At 37.3% G+C, this 25,340-nt stretch overlaps 1 protein-coding gene across 11 annotated transcripts in view; it reads left to right on the top strand.

Moving 5' to 3' along the window:
* LOC102926471 (uncharacterized) overlaps positions 1 to 25,340 on the top strand; it is a 139,652-nt gene that overhangs the window by 88,741 nt on the left and 25,571 nt on the right. For 5 of the 11 annotated variants that reach the window (XR_013045368.1, XM_076553559.1, XM_076553562.1 and 2 more), the window contains 11 exons: positions 2,790 to 2,875; positions 8,992 to 9,085; positions 10,591 to 10,661; positions 13,740 to 13,836; positions 15,951 to 15,979; positions 16,072 to 16,144; positions 18,399 to 18,466; positions 19,200 to 19,293; positions 19,865 to 19,938; positions 23,657 to 23,931; positions 24,946 to 24,979. Coding sequence is in view for 9 of the 11 variants with exons in the window: in XM_076553559.1 (XP_076409674.1) it covers positions 2,790 to 2,875; positions 8,992 to 9,085; positions 10,591 to 10,661; positions 13,740 to 13,836; positions 15,951 to 15,979; positions 16,072 to 16,144; positions 18,399 to 18,466; positions 19,200 to 19,293; positions 19,865 to 19,938; positions 23,657 to 23,931; positions 24,946 to 24,979 (995 nt within the window). In the remaining 2 variants the exon portion in view is untranslated. The remainder of the gene's footprint in view (positions 1 to 2,789; positions 2,876 to 8,991; positions 9,086 to 10,590; positions 10,662 to 13,739; positions 13,837 to 15,950; positions 15,980 to 16,071; positions 16,145 to 18,398; positions 18,467 to 19,199; positions 19,294 to 19,864; positions 19,939 to 23,656; positions 23,932 to 24,945; positions 24,980 to 25,340) is intronic. The other 6 variants (XM_076553561.1, XM_076553557.1, XM_076553560.1 and 3 more) reach the window with 2 other exon arrangements.

The following is a 25,340-nucleotide window of genomic DNA, read 5'->3' as shown; positions in this document are numbered from 1 at the left end:
TGACGTGTTTGTTCATATCCAATGCATTCCAGAACATGTACCTAGTAAAAACTCAAGAAACAATGTTTGGTATGTTCTCTACTTTTTATGCTTAATTTTCTATTCTCTTATCCTAAGATTTGTTCTCTGTATTTAGACAACTTGTGATTTTCTATGGTATTTTATTTGTGCTGAAATGTGATTGTACTTGTATGTTAATAAATAAAGTTGCCTGGGGGTCAGAGCTGATAGCAAGCCATTTAGCAGAAGTCTGGCAGTGGTAGCACATGCCCTTAATCCTGAACACATGGCAGGCAGAATCTGTGTGTTCAAGGACACCACCAGCATGGAGACACATGCCTTTAATCTCAATACCAACCATAGAGACCTGGAGGTCTGTATAGACAGGCAGTGACGAGGAGGTCATGTGGTTGGATTTACAGCCAATGAGAAGGCAGAACAGAAAGCCAATTAAAAAGACAGACACACAGGAAGTAGGTCTCTTTCTCAGGGGAAGGACGGCAGCAGGTGATAAGAAGGCAGTTTTAGTCTCAGCTCTTAACTATTGCTCTTGGACTTCTTGGGCTTTTAATTCTGCATTTGGCTCTGTGTTTCTTATTTAATAAAACCATTCAGAATTACATCTACCGTTTTCAGGGCTAGTCTCCTGTTTATTACGAAGAGAAACTTCTTTGATGAGGGGTGAGCACTACAGTTATCTGTGTGTATAAGGATAAACATTTAAAATTCAGTTAGATGTTATACTGGTCCAGTGAAGTGGTGGCAGCAGGTTCTTCTCTAAGATCCATGACTTCCTAGTCTCAGGTGGTTGGCATGATTTCCCTTGTGTTGAGCCCGCTATTTCTGTCCAATATTTCCAGGTCCATTTTCCTCTAACTGAGATAAAACGTTCTTTCCCTGCCTCAGTACATAGTTTCACATGTGTCTGCTTTTGTTTTTGCCCCATCCAACAACATATTTACTAAAGGTCTCTATGTAGAGTTTCTCTTTCATAATGAGGCACCCAGGTGCAGCAAAGCCTACTTACTATAGCCGTGCCTCATTGGCAGCAGCTTCTGTAGCCCTTGGCGATTTATCCTTCGAGTCTCTGATGGGATCTGTGAATCTCAAGTTGGTAGCTCCACTTGTTAGTATGTCAGTGTTGGGAGCACATGGCTGGCAAGAATTTTACGTTCTTCTTAGAAGCCAGTAAATGCATCATGAAAAAAAAACTATCAAAACAAAACATTTAAATTAAAAGAAAAAAAAAACCATCACCTTAGATGTTTGATGCTTTCTCTTTAGTCTGATAATATAAGGACTGTAGTGATTCCCAGAGGGCTGAGTGGGACCATTAAGTTTTACAAGTGTCACCATTTTGGCCTGTGCCATGTGGTAACATTAACCAAGATGGTGGTGACCTCGTCTTTATGATATCATTAGCAAGGTGGCCAAGTCATATGGTTGCTTCCATCTTGATGGGTTCTCCCAGCCAAGATTGAAGCCAATCTGTGGGAGGCCCACTCCCACTTTTGCCCCAGGGTACTCTTGAAGAGGGAGAAGTGAGAAATATTTAGATAGAAGGATAAAAGGGAGAGAGACAGATAGAAACACAGGATCACTCAGAAGGGCCTGGATCCTTATCCACTGGCCCCTTCTGTCTCTTCTAAAGGGCCTTTTAAAGGAATACCAAGGGGTGGAGCAAAAGACCTCCCCTTGCTAGATCAAAGCACACCGCACATCCAAGTGCAGACCCTTCAAATCACCTGGTAACCACACACGTGGTCAAGTAATCCTCTAATGTAGCTCTGCTGGGTAAAGCAAGCTCAGATCTCACTAGGAAATCTCTGTGGGCCTCCACACAAATCATATGGTTGCTTTCTGCTCAAGGTGAACTCGGGCCAATGCTAAAGTGAATCCATACCCCACCAAGGCATGAGTCCCTGGGGAAATAGCCATTTTTCTACAACTAATGTGAGTCATTATACCCTTTTATTTAAAAGGACACTTTAGGTAGGTATGTTAGTGTGGGGATAGGAGGATATGGTACCTGTGGTCTAGGCAGGTAGACCCAAACATAACATGGGAAGAGATCTCACGGTCTCAGCTCATAAAGCTGAATCCACGAGTGGCCGATACAGTAGTTCGTTAGATTCAGATAACAGGTTTCTCTCGGAAGAGAAAAAGAAAAAGGGATGAAGAGCCTCTGGGGAGCAACTCTCTAAGGCAGTGGTTCTCAACCTATGGGTTGTGACCCCCTGGGGAGGGTCACATATCAGCTATCCCACATGTCAGACATTTATATCACCATTCACAACAGTAGCAAAATTACAGTTATAAACTAGTAATGAAGATAATTTTATGGTTGGTGGTCACTACAACATGAGGAACTGTATTAAAGGGTCGCAGCATTAGGAAGGTTGAGAAACAGCCCATGGTGTTTTCAGTAGTATGTACTTAGCTTCCATCTGTGGAGGTAACCAAGGGCCATAGCAATAGCCTGCAATGTTCACGTGATTCCACATAACTTGTACATTTTGTTTCTGAAGCTGCATTTTTTCTTTTTCCGGAACCACTTGTGCATGCTTAACTTCAACATTGTGCCTCCTCTTGTGTACCAATTTGCTATATGAATCTCTAGATAACGGCACACATTTCCCAAGCTAGTTGAATATTAAGCTTACATGAGTGTTTTTAATGTTAAATTAAAAATCCGGTTCTCGATCACTTCATTTTTCAACATTTGTATCAGCGGGTAAGTAGTTGATCCTGGTTATTCCACTGTGTTAACACATGATTTTAACACACAGTGCATCTCCCAGGAGCCACAACTGCACAACGGAGGCCAAAGAAAGAACAAACAGGGAGGTGTGGCGGTGACAAGAAGCAGTGGAAGGTACTCAGGAATTTACATTTCCCTTTAAGATTCTTCTCATTGGTGATGTTGAACATGGGCTGAGGCAGTTATGGTCACACCATCCTACTGAATAATGAGACCATGTCTAATATCTAATATCTAATTTTAGGACCTTTTTCCAACTGTGCCATGCATATCATTTTCAGAATGTACAGCAACTAACTCATCCTCAGCCTTATCCTTGGATTTCTTTCACAACCTTTTTTTTTTATTGCTGGAGTTCCATTCCTGTAACATCTTACCTAGTACAGAGATAGACCAGATTTGAACTGGTGGCCAAGTTCAACAGTATGACCAAGTATGAACAGTAGAAGAGTGATCCTCCCTGAGCCTGATTTGATGATCATTCCCAATGACTGAAAATTGTAACAGGAAGATATATAAACATAGTGATCTATGGTGATACGTCGTTCTCAAAATGTCTCTTGACCCCAAAGAGACTCAACTTTTGCTGGAGCTTGCAGACAAGTTAGTAATATGCCCTGTGATCACTTATGACCATGTACATAGCCTAGTATCCTACTATATGCTCCGCTTATTTAAGCTTACTTGGTCTTTAAGAGAACAATTTAACCAACCTTACTGTGCTTTGGATTTCCTGTCCATTCAGCTTTATAACCTGAGCTAAATGCACAGCATCAATATTAAGCTATGTACCATTCCATTCCACTGGACAGAATAATGTATGTATATATGTATGTGTTATGGTAATCATTTGCTGAGAGCAGCCAACATGTTGACAGTAACCTTAAACAATACATATCCTATAAATTCCGGAAGCAATGTGTGGCTATAGTTAGTAAGAGCTGTTTGCAGTTTTGTGTGTGTTCAAGGTCGATCAGGTGATTCCTTCCCTTTAAAAGTCTATTAAATATTTCTGTAAAAATGTCCTGTTCCTTTCCTGAGTTTTCTGTGCTGTTACGATAAATACAGAGCAAAGCTCCTTGTTAGAGATTGACACCAATACAGACACACACAGACACAGACACACACAGGCACACAAACACACAGGCAAAGGCACACACAGGCACACACACACAGGCACACACACACAGGCATAGACACACAGGCACAGATACACACAGGCACAGACACATACAGACACAAACACAGGCACAGGCTCACATAGGCACACACACACAGGCACACACACACTGGCACAGACACACACCGGCACAGACACACATACATTTTCAAAATTCTAATGGTTTGTTGTGGTTAATGGTTTTTGTTCTTTTGGGGGCCCTGTCACCCAGCTCCCAAATAAATCACACAAGGAGGCTTATTCTTAATTGTAAATGCCTGGTCTTAGCTTGGCTTATTTCTTGCCAGCTTTTCTTAAATTATCTCATTTACTTTTTGCCTCTGGGCTTTTTCCTTTTTTTAACTTCTGTGTATCTTATTTTCACTCTTACTCTGTGGCTGGCTGTGTGGCTATGTGGCTGGCCCCTGGCATCCTTCTCTTCGTGTTCCCTTTTCTTTTCCTCCCAGATTTCTTCTTCTATTTATTCTCTCTGCCTGCTAGCCTTGCCTATCCTTTCTTCTTCCTTGCTATTGGCTGTTCAGTTTTTTTTTATTAGACCATCAAGTGTTTTAGACAGGCACAGTAACACAGCTTCACAGAGTTAAACAAATGCAACATAAAAGAATGCAACACATCTTTGCATCATTAAACAAATATTCCACAGCACAAACAAATGTAACACATCTTAAAATAATAATCTACAGCATTTCCTCCTTTTTGTCTAAAAAAGGTTTTAACTTTAACGTAGTAAAACTATGTGCAACAAAAGAAGTTATCAAGTAAGAATTACATTTACAATATGCAGTCCATCTGTATTCAGCATATTTAGAGAAAATAATGCATTATCTATCCAATCTTAGTGAATCCAAAGATTTACACTTAATTTAATTTCTATCATAGCTAAGGAAAACTATAACTATAACTCCATCAAAGACCCAGAAGGATATAATGTTATCTGACAACAGAGACATTTGGCTGCCTGGACAGTCACCCAAAGTTCTTCTGCAGCATTGGGGCATCCATCTTCAGCCTACAGGTCCAGAATATCTGGCAAACTTTTCAATGAAGCATGAATTTGAAGGCATGTCCTGCCTGTATTGACAAAGTTCAACTGTTTTTTTTCCCCTGTGAGTCCTGCATGTCCAGTCTGCACAGTACACTGTCAATAGTCAAAGACAGAAGCAGTTTATTTGCCCTGTGGCTAACCTTGCCACAATGAAATCAAACTCCATAAGCAGTTTCCTCAGTGCCCATCATCTTTGAAGTAAATTGGTGCTGCCAGGAGCAGATGTGTCTCATTGTCATGAAAAGCCCTAAGTTAACAAAACATTTTAAATGCCCAATTCTGTAGGTCTTTGAAAGGTTTGAAGACCATTTATCTATCTAGATATATCTATTTAACCTTGAAAACATACCCAATGTGACTACAAGTTTGATTATTATAGATTAACTACTAACCTCATTTCTTATTTGTACATTGCATTTTTCACACACACACACACACACACACACACACACACACACACACACACACACATATATTTTATTTTACAATACCATTCAGTTCTACATATCAGCCACAGGTTCCCCTATTCTCCCCCCTCCCACCCCCTCTCCTTACCCCCAGCCTACCCCCCATTCCCACCTCCTCCAGGTCAAGTCCTCCCCTGAGGACTGCGATCAACCTGGTAGACTCAGTCCAGCCAGGTCCAGTCCCTTCCTCCCAGACTGAGCCAAGTGTCCCTGCATAAGCTCCAGGTTTCAAACAGCCAACTCATGCAATGAGCTCAGGACTTGGTCCCACTGCCTAGTTGCCTCCCAAACTGATCAAGCCAATCAACTGTCTCACCTATTCAGAGGGCCTGATCCAGCTGGGGGCCCCTTAACCTTTGGTTCATAGTTCATGTGTTTCCATTCATTTGGCTATTTTTTTCAATAATTGAGTAAAACTGAAATTTATTATAAGCCACAGTTGTCCTAGGGACCTCTATGCTATATATATATAGCCTCTATGGTTCTATGGGTTGTGGTCTGATTGTTCTTTATTTTATATCTAGAATCCACCTATGAGTGAGTATATACCATGACTGTCTTTCTGGGTTTGGGTTACCTCACTCAGGATGATTTTTTCTAGTTCCATCCATTTGCCTGCAAATTTCATGCTTTCATTGTTTTTCTCTGCTGAGTAGTACTCCATTGTGTATATGTACCACATTTTTTTCATCCATTCTTCCGTTGATGGGCATCTAGGTTGTTTGCAGGTTCTGGCTATTACAAATAGTGCTGCTATGAACATAGCTGAGCATGTACATTGCATTTTTTAATGAGCTGCATAAGCATACTAGCCCAAACAGGAATAGAAACACATATACAGTATAACAAAATAACTTTAAATTTGTATCAATATACTATATTCTCCTAAATGATATGATAACAAACATCCATAGTCCACTAAATAACCAAAGACCATCTACTCCATCTCTTGGGAAGGTGGGTGTAGTATTCTCTAAACTGCTTCCTGCTGTCTGTGAATAAAGTGTCTTTAGCATTCCTGAGAAAATTTGAGGTAATAGTTAAGTCCTAGGAAGACGAGATGTAACCTATGTTGATAGATATGTCAAGACTCAGGAGGTCTCCCTTGATCACATCTGACTGATATCATTCCTGAAGGAATCCATAGCCTCTTGTCTCCTGTGGGAATAAAACTCCCAAACATTTTTGATTTCTATTTGACAAAAATATTTTTTTTTACTTCTTTTGAAGTTAAGGCATTCCTAAAGTCTCTAGGTTGGTTCAATTTTGCAGTCCTCTTCACAATCTCATGTGTCTTAGCAGCTGCTGTTTGCTTATCAACAATAAGAAAAAAAACCAAATCAACACAATAACATACAGGATACATACTTCCTGTGTATTTCCCATCGTATGTGGCTTTTTTCTTTTATATTACTTTTACTGTCTCTTTAAAGACTTTATTATTTGTTAAACTATTTATTTATTTTCTATGACTATCTATACCCATATTCTTTCTTTCTGAAGCCTATGCTCATTGTAAAATATACTGGAACCTGTTTAGAGGTTTTTCTGTACAAATCTATTGTACTGAATATCTTTTTTTTTTTTTTTTTTTTTTTTTTTTTTTTTGGTTTTTCGAGACAGGGTTTCTCTGTGTAGCTTTGCGCCTTTCCTGGAACTCACTTGGTAGCCCAGGCTGGCCTCGAACTCACAAAGATCCACCTGCCTCTGCCTCCCGAGTGCTGGGATTAAAGGCGTGCACCACCACCGCCCGGCTGAATATCTTTTAGCCATTTTTTGATGGCTTGAGCAAACTTTAAACTGCTAAGCTACACATGGATCCTCTGTGTGCCTCTATCAGCTGGCTCTGCCTGATTCTCCAGTCATGAAAGTCAAGCCTAATGCTCACAGCCTGATCAGAGGTGCCTGGCCAGAAACTGTATTGAACCTTCAAAGCTATGAAATGCCAGTGCCCTGAACTGTGGTAGGCAGTTTTACTTGGCTTTTTTTGTTTCTATTTAGTGTGAAAAAAGCTGTTTAAGTGCTCAGCTGTACAGCAGAATTTCTTTTTTAAAAAAAAATTTATTTATTTTATTTCATAATACCATTCACTTCTACATATCAGCCACAGGTTCCCCTATTCTCCCCCTCCCACCCCCTCCCCTTACCCCCAACCCACCCCCCATTCCCACCTCCTCCAGGGCAAATCCTCCCCCGAGGACTGCGATCAACCTGGTAGACTCAGTCCAGGCAGGTCCAGTCCCTTCCTCCCAGACTGAGCCAAGTGTCCCTGCATAAGCTCCAGGTTTCAAACAGCCAACTCATGCAATAAGCACATTGGTCTTGTGTTAAAACAGCCAACTCATGCAATAAGACTTGGTCTCACTGCCTAGTTGCCTCCAAAACTGATCAAGCCAATCAACTGTCACAACTATTCAGAGGGCCTGATCCAGCTGGGGGCCCCTCAACCTTTGGTTCATAGTTCATGTGTTTCTATTCATTTGGCTATTTTTTTCAATAATTGAGTAAATCCGAAATTTATTATAAGCCACAGTCGTCCTAGGGACCTCCATGCTATATATATAGCCTCCATGGTTCTTTGGGTTGTGGTCTGATTGTTCTTTATATTCATCAGAATTTCTTAAAGGAGCTCCTCCTCCTCCTCCTCCATCTTCTTCTTCTTCCCCCCCTTTTCAGCTTTTTCAGGACCTAGGAATATTCAAGCCTTACACTGGTGTGCCAAATATTGTTGGTTATTTTTGCCCTTTTGGGGGGCGCACCCCCTAGCTCCCAAATAGATCACATAAAGTAGGCTTATTCTTAATTATAAATGCCTGACCTTAGATTGGCTTATTTCTTGTCACCTTTTCTTAACCTAAATTAGCCTATCTACCTTTTGCCTCTGGATATTTCCTTTTTCTTACTTTTGTATATCTTATTTTCACTCTTACTCTGTGGCTGGCTGTGTGGCTGTGTGGCTGGCCCCTGGCATCTTCCTCTCCTTGTTCCCTTTTCTTTTCCTCCCAGATTTCTCCTTCTATTTATTCTCTCTGCCTGTCTATTTATTCTCTTTATCCTTTCTCCTGCCTTGCTCTTGGCCATTCATTTCTTTATTAGACCATTAGGTGTTTTAGACAGGCACAGTAACACAGCTTCACAGAGTTAAACAAATTCAACATAAAGAATGCACACATCTTTGTACCATTAAACAAATATTCCACAACACAAACAAATGTAACATATCTTAAAATAATATTCTACAATGGTTTGTGATTATTACAAATACTAGTTAGGCATTCTGAAGTTAACTTCTTGTTCAAGGATGCACAGTATGATTCCTCTATAATCATGTCTCCTCTGGACTTCTATGGTCAATTACTAAGTGAAAGAAAACATAGATGTGTTTAGAGAGCATATGTAAAGATCTGTTTAATTTTTTTTTCAGTTTTCTGTACATGCAACTTTTATTTATCTATAATTGTTTTTGAGAAATTGTGATGTTTTCCTGGAAAGTGCTTGGGAAATCTGGGCAGCTCCTTACTCATGCTAATTTTATCAGCCCATCTTTGAGCTATTTCAACCCAAGTGGAGTGCTCGAGTGTCTGTGGGTCCCGAAGAAAGTGGAGAAAACACAGGAGCTGCTGAAGAGAAAGGTGAGGATTCTGTTAATAAAAGCTCATTGCAGGGAATGCCCTGAATAAAAAAGGAAGTTGGAGACATTATCTTTACCAAATAAAGTTGCCCAATAAATGTAAGAACCAGAAAGTTCTAAGCGACAGTAGTGAATGTGTGTCCTCAAGCTTCTGAAAGAATTTACACCCAGATGTCAGTGGAGAAACTGTCATGCAATAAAGAGCGTCAGGCTTTTATTTAAAATAAGAACTTTAGGAAACAATGTTTAAGAAGATTATACAAAGATTACAATGGGTGAAGTTACAAAGGATAAATACAGGGAAATCATACCAGTTATTTTAGTGGCAATTCTGGAAGAGAAATTCTCCTATAAATGTAGGAAGGATACAAGACAGAAGCCACAAAAGTCTCAGAGATGAACACTAGAACCAGCAGGCACTTTGTGTTCCTCAGTGTGGCTAATGCATTTAGGAGAGAAATAAGAAATCTTAAAGAGGTGGGTTTTCTTTACAGTAAATGATCAGAGACAGCTATAGTGAAGTGATATATGTACTCAAGTTATTATCAAGGACAGTGGCTCCTTCTATCCAACACTTCCCCGCCTCTCTTGTTCTCACATCTCGTTCTCACTCTCAGGAATCAGCTCAGGCAGTACCAGTGTATGAACATCACTGAAACATTTGCTTGTGGTCAACACGTTCCAGGGCATGAACCAGTAAGAATTTAGTGAATAATTATTGAGCAAAGTAAATAAAACACTACTGACACAAAAGATGACCTAGACAGGAGCTGGAGAGATGGCTCAGCGGTAAATAGCACTGGATCCTCTTATAGAGCATCCAGACTCAATTGCCAGTACCCTCAAGATGGCTCACAGTCCTTTGTAACTCCATTTTCAGGGGATTTGATACCTGATTCTGTCTTCCATAGTCACTAATCATGCATACAATAACAGATATACATGCAGACAAAACACCCATACATATGAAGTAATAATAATAATAGTAATAATAAATTTAAAAGTAGTCTAAACATTGTCATTTTTAGGCCACAAGCCTAAAAGTTAGATATCAAAAGAAATAATTGACATTTCAAATGGGAAGGAGACATTTGAAAAAGAAGGAAACTATAAGGTAGTTCATAGAAAAGCACATGTTGACCTGGAGAGTGAGCATCCAGGAAGATTTCACATTCTTTGCTGAGTTTTATGAGAAGGAAGAGGTGTGTCAAAGTAGTAGAGACACACAAATGCAAGATGAATAAGAAGATGTTTGCATAATGAGGTGTAAGAAACTATAAATACAAGAGTGGGTCTTTGACATATTCCTCTCCCCAAGCAGAAACAGTGTGCAATGTGACTTTGTGATTTTATATAATTATCAATTCTGTTTCTATGTGGGTATTTATATAAAGCCCAACTTTTTTTGGTTTAGTTTAAAGGTTTTTAAACAACTGTTTATATAGATGATCATTTTTTTCTGACTGTTCACATTGTTAATTTTAAACACTTGTATGGATTTATTAGTAGAATCCACTATACTGTTAACACCAGAAGAACAAACAGGATGCCATGACAGCATAAAGAAGTCACAGTTGGTATGTGAATTTGAAAAATTCTCTTATATTGTTTTCTTTGGTTAAAAAATTATCACAATCTAGGTCCAGTTGCTTTGTGAACTGACCTAGAGACTCACTAGATGGTAATTTAATATTTAATTTGGCATCTTGAAAGCTCTTTCACTGTAAGTCATCTTTTAACCATCTGCAGTGACTAATGCCTGGCCTTATTCTTAGTAGCTTTTCACAAGGTTTTTGTCCCATCTCATGACCTCATTTCATATTTACAAGATATATTAGATTTGATTTACCACTACAATGTTTGACTTATTAACAAGTATGTGTATTATCATCCTTGGGCACTATTAATGTGAAATCACTGTCATTTCCACTCAATCAAAAATTTGAGATTTCTTATTACCAGACATTGTTGTCCCCATCCCCCAATAAACTTCCACTTCATTCCTTCAGTGTGGTTGTCTCTGCTACATTCAGTGTATAAGACAACAGGGTCACATACAGATCCCCGCTCACTAAGATTAGAATGAAATTTTCCCGAGTCAAGTCTTTGTCCCTTGTTCCAAACAATAGCATGCCATTGGAACACAGCATCTGCTGCTTGATCCCTTCTTGGGAAGCTTTGGTCGCCACAGCCTTGGTAAATTTCCATTTACTGAATATAGGAGATTAGGATATTGTGCTATATACTATACAATTCAAGAGCAACAAAACAGGCATCAAACGCTGTGATTGCTTCACATAAAAATCAGAGATGATGTCATCACAGAAAAATTGCTATGGTTTCTCTTTAGCATGGGGATGAGAGTGAGACTTGAAATCTAAGTTTAGTGAATGTCATTTGTCTGTGGCTCTCTTTTGTATCTGTGTATTTCATGCATACTCCACACAATGTGTTTGGGCATGCATTCATGTATGTGAACACAAGCACACATACAATATGTGTGTTAGTGAGTCAGGGTTTCTTTAGTGGTTTTCTATTGGGAATTACGATACCTAGTTCTTGAGTTTCTGGGGATTCCCCTTTCTTATCCTCCTATATCCTTGCAGAAGCATTAGGACTATACATAGTACTCCCATGCTTTTAAGTGGGTTCTGGGTATTTGAACTCTGCTCCTCATGCTTGTATGACATGTACTTCTGCCTGCTTAGCCATCTTTGTTGATTGAAGGGCTTTCTTAACATCACTACCAAATAAAAAAGAGTTCATTGAGAATTATAGGGGAGGGTCACGTGGATAAAGAGAATACGGGATCACATTTGTTCATTTGGGTCTTAGCATTGTGTGTGTGTGTGTGTGTGTGTGTGTGTGTGTGTGTGTGTGTGTTTGTGTTTTATACAGTCATCATTTTTATTCTTATAACATATGGGACAAAATGTACCAATCAGTGGCTGACATGGTTCAGCGATTTAACTTTGGATGCATCCTTTTGAATTAAAAAAAAATTGCTATTATTGTGTTTGTGCACGGGGTATGTGTTGGCATACATAGGGAAGACATAAGACAGTTATGTGGAATTCATTCTTTCCTTCTACTTTTGAGTTTCAGAGATTGACCTTAGATCACCAGACTTGTGTGGCATGTACCTTTACTCACTGGGGCTTCATATTTTCATTTTTTAAAATTAAACTATAACAGCATCATTTCCCCCATTCACTGTCCTCCTTTCAATCCCTAACATAACACCCCACCCCAACTCTCTTTCCAACTCATGGCCTCTTCTTTTTTTGTTACCATTACACACAGACACACAAACACAGACACAAACACAGACACAGACACAGACACACAGACACAGACATAGACACACACACACAGACACAGACATAGACACACACACACACACACACACACACACACACACACACACACACACACACACCACTATTTTGCTACCAAGTAAACAAAAAATAAAAATACAAGAAAGGAACCAGTAGTCCTACCCAGACATGAAGCCTATGACGAACATAGCAAGATGTCCCTGAGAGTGTAATAGTGGCATATCTTGACAGCAACCAACAGCTAGCTGTATAATCGGATTGAGGGCCCATTCAACAGGAGGGAAATTATGCTTGGGGCTGGAAATCTAGCTGACTTCCCAGGGCTACTGAGGTCATGGGCCTTGGTGGAGACATATTATTACCACTTTAGTTTAACCCAGCATAATTTCTAAATTTAATCTTTATACTTGTTCTCATATGCACAGGTAAATTTAGCTCCCATTCCCTATCATATTCTTTTTGAAATGCTCAGTAGAGAAGACTTTCATATGATATCTAATATTTGCATGCTTTTACTTAACCATAACCTAAGGAAAAGTTTTCCTCATGGGTAGGTAATTCTTTCCAATCTATTTTCTTAGTAAAATAAATCACCTAAAATATTTCAGACTTTAATCCCTAAAGGAAAACATATACCCAGCATCACATAGTATAATCTTGTTTCCTTCCGTATTTCTTCTTTCAACACAAATAATGTTTCTGTTCCTAGAATTCTAAATAAGTAATTCTGCCTTACAACAATTGGAGTATGAGAATGTGTTTAAATACATATTTTCAAAATTATGTTTTTTTGAGAACTGCAGATAAGAATTATAAAGTTAATTTATTATGTAAATATGCATATTGATTCTGTTCTGTTTATTAACATGCCTCCTCTTGTCTTCAGTGGTCATTTAAAAATATGAGTTTTTTTTAGTTCTTCTTTGTGAATTTCATAAATATATGCAATGTATTTTAAAATTATTCACCCCAGCATCTCCTTCTGGTTCCTCTGTATCACATACCTCTCTCAACTTTATGTGCTATTTTCTTTTGTTGTTGTTTTTTAGTAAAACCATGTGTTCAATTATTGCTGCCCATATACATATGGGTGTGGGACCATTTGACTGTCATGGCCAATTTATCTAGTCAGATATATGATGAAGGTAAAATTGATTTAGAAAGCATGTATGAAGATTTCCTTTGAAATTTGGTTATTTTTCAATACTTCTAAAAATATTATTGCTTTTAAAAGAGTAAATCGAGAATTTTTGGGGGGTGGTTGTGGAAATAAGTAGGAAAAGTTTATTTAATTCGTTATACTACCAAATTCAACAGCATATCCTGGAGCGATTTCAGCCAAAGCGGAGTGTTCGGGTATGTATGGAGACAGAACAAGGAGGAGACAACCTAGACGCTGCTGCTCAGATGACATGTAAGAGCTGTCTATTTATAAAACAGTAGGATGGAGACAGTCTCCTCCCTGCTGGAAACTCCCTGTGGAATGTCTCCACAATGGCTCTTTCCAATGCCGGTTAAAGTGAGAGACTCGCCGAGAGAGCCAGAGTATCATTTCCAGTACGTGGGTTCTAAGGGAGGCATATCAGGAGCTAGTTAAGAGAAAAGAATGAGGGAGAGACTATGGAGAGATAAGAGCAGGAGGATGAGGTAGGCATAGGTAGCGGAGCTTGCGAAAACGAGGTGTTAGGGAATGAAAGGCTGTCCCTTACCTGGGTGGGAAGAGGAGAATGGAAACTAGTTGTAGTGCATCATGTCTGAGAGGCAGAGCAAAATCTCCCCACACTTCTTGTCCTCTTCACTTGGAGGAAGGTATTAAAAGACTGTATCACCAGGCCACACAGATTAGTTTTCATTTATAGAAGATAAGCATCTATGCTCGCCTGTACCTGTACATGAGTTAATGTTATGGGCAAGTGGGATACTTCCCAGGTTATTTTCACATAGGCCAAAAATGGGAACATGGAATCAGCTATGACATGGCCAGGAATGCCACCAAGAGATCACAGTTGATAGGAATAATTGTGGCTCTTCTGTATGAGAGCGATTCAAGGAAAAAAAAAAAAAACCTAGGCTTGATCTCAAAACATTCAAAGTTACGTTATATAAATATGGAGGAGACTCCACATTGACCTGAGCCTTTCAAATGTGTATGAATAGCCTGTTGTGACCCCTGTATAAACTACACATTCTGATTCAGCAGCTCTTAGATTATATGCTAGTAAATTCTCAGAGGATGCAGATGTTGCCTATGAGCTTCTCTTAAAAGAACTGTACAACACATGAAAGCCTCAGTGGTCAGCAGCTCAAGATGCATTGTAATAACAGAAGAAAGTACAAATTTGCCATTGTTTCTGATAATGTTTTGATCCAGGTAGAAAGGAGCACAAAAAGGGAAAACCTTTCAGATTAAGTCTTCAAAAGGAAATACAATGGAATTCATAAAGGACAGCAGCCCACAGACTATTTTGAAAATGAAGCTTCACCCATGGGAGAGGAGGAAAGATAGAAATAGAGAATGAAAACTTGGGACCAATGATGAGGAAACTTTAGAGAGCATTTTGAAGAAAGGGCTGCTACATCTTTATTGAAACCAGACTCAACACTGGCAAAATAATATAGTAGGAAAAAGTGGTGAAGTTCAGCCACTCATTTGTCTTGTCCATCAAAGTGACACATGAAAAAATGGGACTCCCATTAAACTCAATGCCATGAACTGGAAAGCAGCAACCTCTGTTGTTTTGTCAGGATAGTTAGATTCTTAGTAATTTTGTTGTATGTTGAAAGACATTAGGTAATTCACATTCTGTGGAGCCAATGCACTTATGGAAAAATTAACTGTACATCATTCATTTACTTATATGAAAGTTATACTTTCTGGTAAATGTTATCCTGATTTCAAATATAGAAATTTAGTAATTTCAAAATGATTTTGGAAAATTGACATATTTTATTGTAACAATTGTACATTAGAGGCAAAACGAAGGCTTTATATTGTAGCTTAGGCTATATACCTTCTACAAAGTGTTCACTAAAAAGTTTCTATAAACCAAAGGAAATGAAATACATTAATAATATTCCTCAAATGCATATGAAAATGGAACATTTTATGCTTTAGTATTCTACAAGTAAACATCCAAGATGCTTACTTTGAAAAAAATCTTGGAAGATAAATAATTTACCCATTCCAGTTTACATTTATGACTGATTTTGTTTCCTAAATAAAAATAACACGACGAAACCATAAAATTCCATAGTATAATGGCCAGTTTCTTCCAATTCATTTTGAACACCACATTGGTACCTGTCTTTTTGTTTTAGTAACATTCACTTTCCCCACTGGATTTCAGTTCTGTTTCTGTCCTCATTAGACAGAACAAGCAATGTGAGAATAAACTGAATCCCAGTCTTAAGGGAAATATCCCTAGTGTTAACTATGACGATGATGGTTCTCTACACTAATTCAGTGTGAAATCCTGACTGACTTTCTCATGCTAATATATAATTAGTTACGTATCTCTTGCTTTTCAGACTCTTCTGATGAATATATTGAATTGAAGGTAATACTGTTTACTTTTTATTGTATATCATTAACTTCCCAATATATGACATATGCAAAAATCATTAAATGTCTCCTTTCAACCCCATGCAGACTGCCATTAAAAAGCAAGATTCTGTACCAGCTGAGGAGCCATCAACGAAGCAAGAAATATCATTCATGGCAGGTAAATGTAGAAATAGGAATTTCTCCTTAACAAGTGCTTATGAGTGTTTGACATGACCAGTCTTTGAATCCAAATTCTTCAGCTCTTCAAATTTGATGGAAGCGTTTTGTGTAAGTAATTCAAACATCACTTTAACCTTCATTGTTCCATAGCAAGCTACTTGTGAGTTTCAGACAGAGTTTCTATAACTCAGCTTTAGTTCAGCTGCTTCAACTTCTATGCATGAATATGTCCACAGTCCCATACTGGAAGCACTGTGTTCCTTAGGTTTTACTGGAGTTTAACGTTTAAAATCCACATTTAAAACAGATTAATGAATGTTTCCTCAAATATTAGTTAAACGCGTATATAGTCAGCTGCTTGGTGGGCTGAGGCAAAGATTTCTCATGCATAGGAGTTTTGAGTGATCCCAAATTACACATGAAGAAACTGTGTTTTAAAAATACAGGTGGACTTTTTAAATTCAGGCTGAAAACACTGTATACTGGGCAAATTTTTATGTAATTTCTATACTACAAACTTCAGTTCTCCTTGGCCATCATGGTGTCTTGTTTATAGAAGGTATCCATATGATGTGGTAATCTGTGTCTTTTCTATGGTGTAACATTAACAGTCTATTTTACAGAAGGTTTTCAATTATGTTCTAGAATAGTTATAGCCAGTAGCAACTCTAAACTTAGATACTCATTCAGTGTACTTATCTTCTTTCCTTTTCCCCTGCTTGGCTCCTTTTCTTTTGATTTCTTTGTGATTAGTGTTCTCTGTTGGCTTGCTTGTTTATTTACCTATTTTTCCCCTAGGTCTCCCTCCCATCCTCTTCTTATTCTCTAACAGGGAACTAAACTCTGTTCCACGACATTAGTTTTTGAGAGCCTGTTATATGCAAGAGGCAGACATCCCTGAGAAATCTTCAAAGTATTCTGTCAACACATATACACACAGAGAAGAAAACATCAAAATATACACAAGCAACATTCATGCAGTTTCTTTACATCTTATACGTGGTGCTAATACCAGCATCTAGCCCTCTAGGGATCACAATTTATATTTCCATTCTTTAAATGGAATGTTTTTCTGGACTGATCTTTAGTAGTGTTGTACTTGGGGAGACCAGGGAAACATTCTTTTCTTCTCTTGAAACCATTTCTCATCATTTTTCATCATGTCAGCCATTATTTTTCCTTTCGCATTTACAGTAATCTATCTCCGTTGAAAAATGAATGCTAACCACTCTCATAATTTATTTCTAATCACTTTAAGGCTCCACATACAATTTGCATATCCGATTCCTCCTCATTTTCAAAATTATTTATTCAGTTTTTCTAATTGTAATACAAAGTAGTGAATTTCATTTCAGTAGTTTAACACATGGAAACTTTATTTTCATTTTCCCCTTTACCACTGTCCTCTTTTTCCTCTTTCTTTCTTGTATGTCTCCTTCTAACCACATATAGTAAATGCCTGTAAGTTTTTGACATAATCCACTGATACAGAGTTCAAAACAGACAAGGCAAATAGAGTTACTTAGGAACTCATGACTTCATGGCAGAGACATACAAAAAACTCAAGAAAATCATGAATGTTAGAATTGTGGTTACAACAGAAGCCGGGGAGGAAGTCGGTTAGATAGTGGATCAGTTAAGTGCTTATTGCACTGTGACTTAAATTATGCATGCCTATAGTTTGGTATATATCTCAATAAAATGACAAACAGAAAACACAGACATAAAAGTTACTGTGAGATGATATCAAAAGTACTTACCAACACCTTGGTTACAAGAACTATAAATTTAAATATTATGATAGTAATTTGTAGTGAATGTCTTAAGAAAGACATGTATTTTATAAGACAGTGTGTGTCAAATTGAAAATTAAGCTTAATTGGTTATTTTAAACTGGAAAGTAAAATTTTTAATGTTTAGTATAATTATATTTATTATTATATTAATATATTAAATTAACATACAATTATAGCACTTCATCCTGTTCTTTTCCTCCCTCCAACCCTTCCAACCTATTCCATGTCCCCTTCTACTCTTTCTCAGATTGATGGTCTCTTTATTATTATTATTTTTTACACACATATCTGTATATATTGATAGACAGATGCATGCATAAATATATAGCAATAAATATAACCTATTGAGTCTGTTTTTTGTTGTATAACTTACTAATTGTTTTATCTTTTATTACAAAGACTCACACTATATGAATGCTTTTCATTCTCTAAGTACATACATTTATGTTTTGTCAGCGGCAGACTTAGAAGTGAAACCAAAGGAAAAGCAAAGAAGTCATGACTATGAAAATATTCAGTCAGTTGTAAGTAAATATTCAATTTCACTTTTACATTAATATTGTAGTAACTAATTCACCATAGGATTCATGAATTTATATTTTAGAGTTTAAGAATTTTCTATATATCTAGTAGACATTAATGAGAATTTTATTTTAAAATATTTGACTAGAAAAAAATTAATTAGTTATAAAATTTTGAACTTAGAATCTACAGTAGCTTGTGTTTAGTTAAACATTGTTCTGGAAGGTGTTCAATAGGTTTTGTTATTATTTGAGTTTCCTTTGCTATAGTATGTAGTCTTTTATGATGTGTCTTTTTTGTTAATAAAACAAATAAGTTACTGGAATTTCTCTAGATACTTAATGCTGCAGAAAAGCAAGTCAAATTAATATATTCAGGTATGTATTTTAAGTGTCCTCCAGTTATGGGATATAAGTAGTAATTATGTATTCAAAATTGCCAGCTACTACTGTTCCTAATTTCTGTACCTTCATTCCATTGTCAGTTTACATGATCACCCAATGAATTAAAAATACACTTGATCCCATTGTCAGTTTACGTGGTCACCCAATGAAATTAAAAATCCACTTGATCTAGGCAGCACTGTGATTTTCCCTATTCAGTTTGTTTTTAAGTTTGCAATATGTAAATCTCTTATTTTTAAGAATACATGCTTATAAAGCAGAACATTTAGATTTTAGCTACAAAGTAATTAGGAAATATTCATGCAAATCACTACCATCATTCATTTTCCAGAATATATTTAAACATCTTCAACCAAAGAGTATTGACCATTTATCCGTGACTTCAGATCAAAGAAGCAAAACTATTATAAGCGGAGAAGAGGAAGGTAAGAAGTGTATGTCACATGTAAATCATTTGGAAGAATGTTTACTAAAGACAAGAGGAGTGATACATTCTGTCAGCTAAAGTGAGTTTCCCTTTGGATGCGTATTAGAGGAGTGTGCTGGAGCACACGGTGAACATACTCCTCATGAAGTTTCAGTGACATTTTAAGTTTAGAGTGGCGGGACAGGCAGTGAAGTACAGCTACATTTTAAGTATGTTCAAAGAAGAGGCATGGAAAGTGGCAAAAGTAGAGTACAGTGAGTCAACGGAAGGAAGTTGGTGAGTGTAGAGAGTGGAAAAGTGAAACAATCTTTTGATACAGAACTGCAGAATATTGGGTCAGTGTGAAGTACATATGGAGAGGTTGTCTCCACTTTTCTTGTCTGACTCTCCATTGGGAGGGGATCATGGGTTGAAGTAAAGAATATTGCAGAGTTGTATTTTGTTTATTATAGGTAGCAGTAAGTATGTGTTCAGCAAATGTAGTAAATCAGTGAATATATATATATATATATATATATATATATATATATATATATATAATTTTAAACTACAAATATTTTTTTTTTCAGCAGAGCCAGACTTAGAAGTGTCATCAGGAGATAACCAAAACAGATGTTATGGCAGTGAGAGCAATCAGTCATTGGTGTGTAGATATTTAAATCTAACTATCTCCTTCAATATTGTTTTCTCTTTTAAATGTTGTATCATAGAACAAGAGGAATTACCTCATAAATTTCTCTGTGTAACATATATAATAATTTGACATACAATTTTAAGTAATTTAGTCAGTTGCGAGTCTTAATATATTATTTGAATCTACGATAACATCTGTAAACTTTATGCTCCATGAGTCCAAAAAATTCAGAATCATGATTTTGCGTCCATTAATAGAACCTTCTTACATGATATGGAAGGTGAAGTCAAATTTGAACCTGATGATTTAAGAGTTTAAACAATGTTCAAACTGAAGTCAATGGAGAAAACATGCAGAGCAATAAAAGCTTTAACTTGGAGAAGCAGAACCATACTCCAAGGAAGCATCATCAACATCACCCCCACAAACACCACCAGCAGCAAAGCAGCCACTCCCACTGATACCTGCAAAGGCCAGCAGGCCAGCAGCCAGAATGAAGGCTTGACTATTGACCTGAAGAATTTTGGAAACCAGGAGAGAAGACCTTCACCCAATGTAGTTGTCTCTGACATCACTCACATCTCTGAGGAGGAAATAAGAAAACTCAGCCAAGGACTGTCTGTCTCCCAGTCCTCTCTAACCTCGACTTCCTCTGCCCAGAGTTCTTTGCTCAGAGTGACAATGACTCTGCATGACCTCTACTGTCCAGAGCTCTAGTTATAGTTCTTTATGGTGTTTTTAAAATCAGAGGTGTTGAATTTTATCAAATACTTTTTCCTGCACGTATTGGGATAATCACATGATTTGTTCCTAAAATTGTAATTGATTTTTAATTTTAAAGCATTCTTAGCAGGAGCCATGTGATTTCTTCAGGAGACAAAGCCCCAAAATAGCACAAGTGTCTCTCCTTATGGCAAAGCCATGGAGACCCTGACCCACTTAGCAAAGACCTGTGGACAGTTTCCTGCAAAATTCTGGGCATGACCCTGGGAGCATGTGTTACATGTTCTCCTTGCTTTCATCATACTGGCAATACTGCTGGCTTGAATGAGTCACAGTAGGTCATAAAGTTTAATATTACATATTTACATAATTGTTCTGGAAAGAGTGATTTTAACCATAGAAGTCTTTGAGAAATGTTATTAAATAGATGATATTAGGAGTTAATGGGAACAGTCTAGGAACAGGAAGTGAAGCAGAATCATAGTAACCCATAGCTATCTCATTTCTAATAACTGTGCAAATACCACAAGAAATTAAGAGAGATGAATATATGCATAAGGGATAAACAGTGCCAACTATTAAGAGTAAGTTTCCAAGTTATGTTGCCTATAGGATAAATGGGAAAACTTGCCATGTCCCCAGAGGAGACAGAGTAGTACAGAATGTAGAATGGATTCATCCAGCTTTGGCTGGTGAGTTGATTGTGAGAACCCAGACCATACCAGATGTAAATATTAACCACTAGAGACAAATTCATCCTGCATGATGCTGTAACCGCATATGCTGCCAACTGGGCACACTGTTCTCCCTGTAGGTGAGTCCAGTTAGAAAAGTTCCTTTGTAGCTTGCAAAACTGCTTATGCTTCGAACAGTCGAGATAGAGATCAAAAAGGTAATGGCCAGTGGTGGGAGAGTTGGAGGACAGAAGGGAAAAGAAGCAAGGGGCAAACCGGTAATTATTGTAATCATTTTTAGAACCTTAGGAAGTAAAAAGTGATTGTCAAACTGCTTATGCAAACCATTGAAACTGATGAATAAAAACAACTCAGGATATCTGGGGAACACTTGTTTGAATAAAAACAGGTATTCACAATGGTGCCTACTCCACACATCCATCCCATGTCATTGGACCCACCAGAAGCAAGGCTCCCAGCACATACTTGTGCTCTTAGAATAAAACTCAACTTGGTGGGGCCAGAGAGAGGGCTCTGCTTGTTGCTGTTGCAGAGGACCCAAGTTCGAATCCTAGCACTCATGTTCAGTGGCTCATAGTATTTGTAACTCAGCTCCAGAGATCTGATGCCATCTTCTGGCCTCTGTATGTAGCTGCACACACACACACACACACACACACACACACACACACACACGTAAAAATAAATCTTTAAGAAACTCCTCAATAATATATAATCATACACTTCTGGATTCAGTTTGTCCAGAATTTTCACATTTATTTTTATAACATGTTATTTTTCTCAGTTTATTATTGTAGTAGCTATTTCATTTTAATAAAATAAATGTGACCAAAGTACTTACAATCTGCTAACCCATTAAATGTTTGGTAGAATTCATCTGGTGAAGCATCTAGCCTGTTTTATTTTTGTTTTTGAATAGAGGGTATTAAATACACTTTTTTAAGGCTAAAAAAGAATTTAAATTATGAACAATATCACTTTTGTGACCATTGAATTGTGTTCATGTTAAAGGGTGGCGTGGCTTAATATTTTTATTCTATTTAATAATGATGATGTTTCACACAAGGATTCTACTGTTGAAGATTTAATTGTACTTTGTGGACACTGATGTCAGTGTTTATATAGAGGAAGAGTGTAGGGTCATAAAAAATCAATCTGGCTGTCCATTATAATGGAATACTATCTTCTGAAAGGTTTATTTTAGTATTTACAAACAATAAACTTATTTCAACCCAGTATAAGAAATTAGTGATTATTATTAATCTTTTAGCTACTCTTTAGTAGATAGTAAAACATATTAGAATTGGACATAATGCAGATAGTTCACATAGATGTGCATCACTATCACCGTATATACTGTCTTTGTTAGGGTTTCTATTGCTGTGAAGAGACAACATGAACACGGCAACTCGTATAAAGGAAAAACATTTAATTGGGATGGCTTACCTTTTCAGAGGTTTAGTCCATTATTATCATGGTATAGCATGGTGGCATGACATGGTGCTGGAGAAAGGAGCTGAGAGTCCTACATCTTGACCACAGGCAGCAGGTCTGAGACACTTGAACATAGGAGACCTCAAATCCCACACCCACAGTGACAGACTTCTTCCAACAAGGTCATACCTCCTAATAATGCCACTCACTATGAGCTTATGGGGGTCAATTACATTCAAACCACCACAGATAGTTTGAATTAAAATGTAATAATTTTTTTTGTATTATTGTCAATAGATTTTTGTTGTTGTTGTTTTGAGATAGCCCTGGCTGTCCTAGAACTTGCTCTGTAGATCAGGCTGGTCTTGAACTTAAGACCTATATGCCTCTGCCTCCTGAGTGCATGGACTAAAGGCCAGCAGTGTTAATAGATTTTGTCTCTATACAACGTTTGCCAACTGTAGTTACTGCACTTTTTATATGATACTTGTGGGAAACTTGCTCATTTCTGTCTCTCTCTCTCTCTCTCTCTCTCTCTCTCTCTCTCTCTCTCTCTCTCTCTCTCTCTCTCCTCCCTCCCTCCCTCCCTCCCTCCCAAGTTTAACTTAAAAAACTGAGTCTAAAGTCTACAAATTCTGGAAAATCAACTCCTACAATTTTGTTAGTACCTTTATTTTATTTTTTGATATTTTAATTTCTAGATGAAAAAGGATCAAAAAATGAAATGGGTCGGGGAAGGATGATATCTTAGTAGAGAATGGGGAAATCTTCATTTGTTATGGATGCTCCAAAATGTGACATTTCTAAATATGGGATTTTAACAAAAAATGCTAGCAACTGAGGAGGTAAGACGCACTTGTGTCTTTTTGTTGAAGGTTGAAAAATCAAAGACGCATGCAAGGAATGGAGGAGACGAAGCAAAACACCCCTATGAAGCTGTTGTTTTTACTGCTACTGCTGCATCTACTGCTGCTGCTGCGGCTGCTACTGCTGCTGCTGCTGCTGCATCTACTGCTGCTTCTGCAGCGTCTACTGCTGCTGGCGCTGCTGTTGTTGCTGCTTCCATTGTGGATGAACTGGTTGTACAGAGAAGATCTGGAGAAATCAATAACCAGAGATTTCTTATTATGGAGAATACAGAGCATGATGGGTAAGAGCATAATATTTAGTAGTAGATAACTGCGATTGTCCTATAAAAATTTTAATTTGGAATAATTTTCATATGACAAATTTTATGCTTTTACTAGTGCATAAAGTTATATTGTTAAGGATTTTATTCAGGGTTGTCATAATGGCTGGTTTTGTGTGTCAATTTGACTCAAGCTAGAGTCATCAGAGAGGAAGGAGCTTCAATTGAGGAAATGCCTCCATGAGATCCAACTGTAAGGCATTTTCTCAATTAGTGATCAATGGGCTAGAGTCCCACCCATAGTGGGTGGTGCCATCCCTGGGCTGTTGGTCCTAGGTTCTAGAGGAAAGCAGGTTAAGCCCTACAGAGTTGGGCACTAAATTGCTACACTGTGCTGAATGCAAAATGATGTTAATGAAATAAAGTGTATTTTTAATGATGTCATCACCCACATACAAGATATTTTGTTATATATTACACTTAGATTGATTCTATTCAAATCTTTATGAGGTAAGAGGATTTTTTTCATTCTGATTTCATTAAGAAACGTAATAAAGTTTTTAGGATATTGTACATCACATGCTGTGCAGGCAGAATTCTGAGATGTGAATTCTCTTCTCTAATTGACAAGCTGTTTGTATTTGGGCAAATTACTTGGTATTTCTTTGTCTAGATTGTTGCTTTAGAAAATGCCTAACGTATCCTTTATCTAATAAATTTGAAATTAGTTCAACCCATGTACAGTAATTAGAATATTGTACTGCAATTGCAAAGTCTATCCTGAACATGTACTTCTTAACATTGTTATTAAATTGTTTCCTTCATGTAAGGAGTTAATCCATTTTTCAAATAGATTTTAGTGTTTGTAAAAGTTTAATATTTTTTGAAAAGCATTACTCTTGTTTATTGTTGTCTATCAAAATGCAGAGAACATTAGTATTTTTCCTATATATACTTAATAAGTAGCATAGCCCAAATGGATAGCTTTCTATTAATAATTAATAGTTTCCTGAAATTAATTTGTGCTTTTTGTAGGCCCCGAAAGAAAACATCTAAGAAAAAACATAAGGTATTGTGAAGAGAATCAAAAGTACTTCTTTACTCACCATGTTATATAAAAGACAGTAAAATCTTATAAGACTCTAAGTTAAAATACATTATAAAACATAAAGTGAAGAAGTATAAAGAGCCCCAAACCCATACACATCAGGAATCTCAACACTTATATATGGAAGGCAGGGGGATTCCATGACTGAGGGTCCAGATGATCGTTTATTGTGAGTTCTAGGCCAGTGTGGGGCACAGATAAAGACCCTGCCTCAAAAATATAAACAAAATAAAAGGTAAAGAGAATATGGAATCTTTTTGTCTAAAACCACCTGTTTGGAAATTATGTTTAAGAAAAAGTAGCTATTGAGAAAAGAATCCAT

The sequence above is a fragment of the Peromyscus maniculatus genome, chromosome 17 (assembly GCF_049852395.1).
Source record: "Peromyscus maniculatus bairdii isolate BWxNUB_F1_BW_parent chromosome 17, HU_Pman_BW_mat_3.1, whole genome shotgun sequence".
Lineage (NCBI taxonomy): Eukaryota > Metazoa > Chordata > Mammalia > Rodentia > Cricetidae > Peromyscus > Peromyscus maniculatus.
Note: the sequence above shows the minus strand (reverse complement) of the source record. Positions and strands in the feature narration are given on the sequence as shown.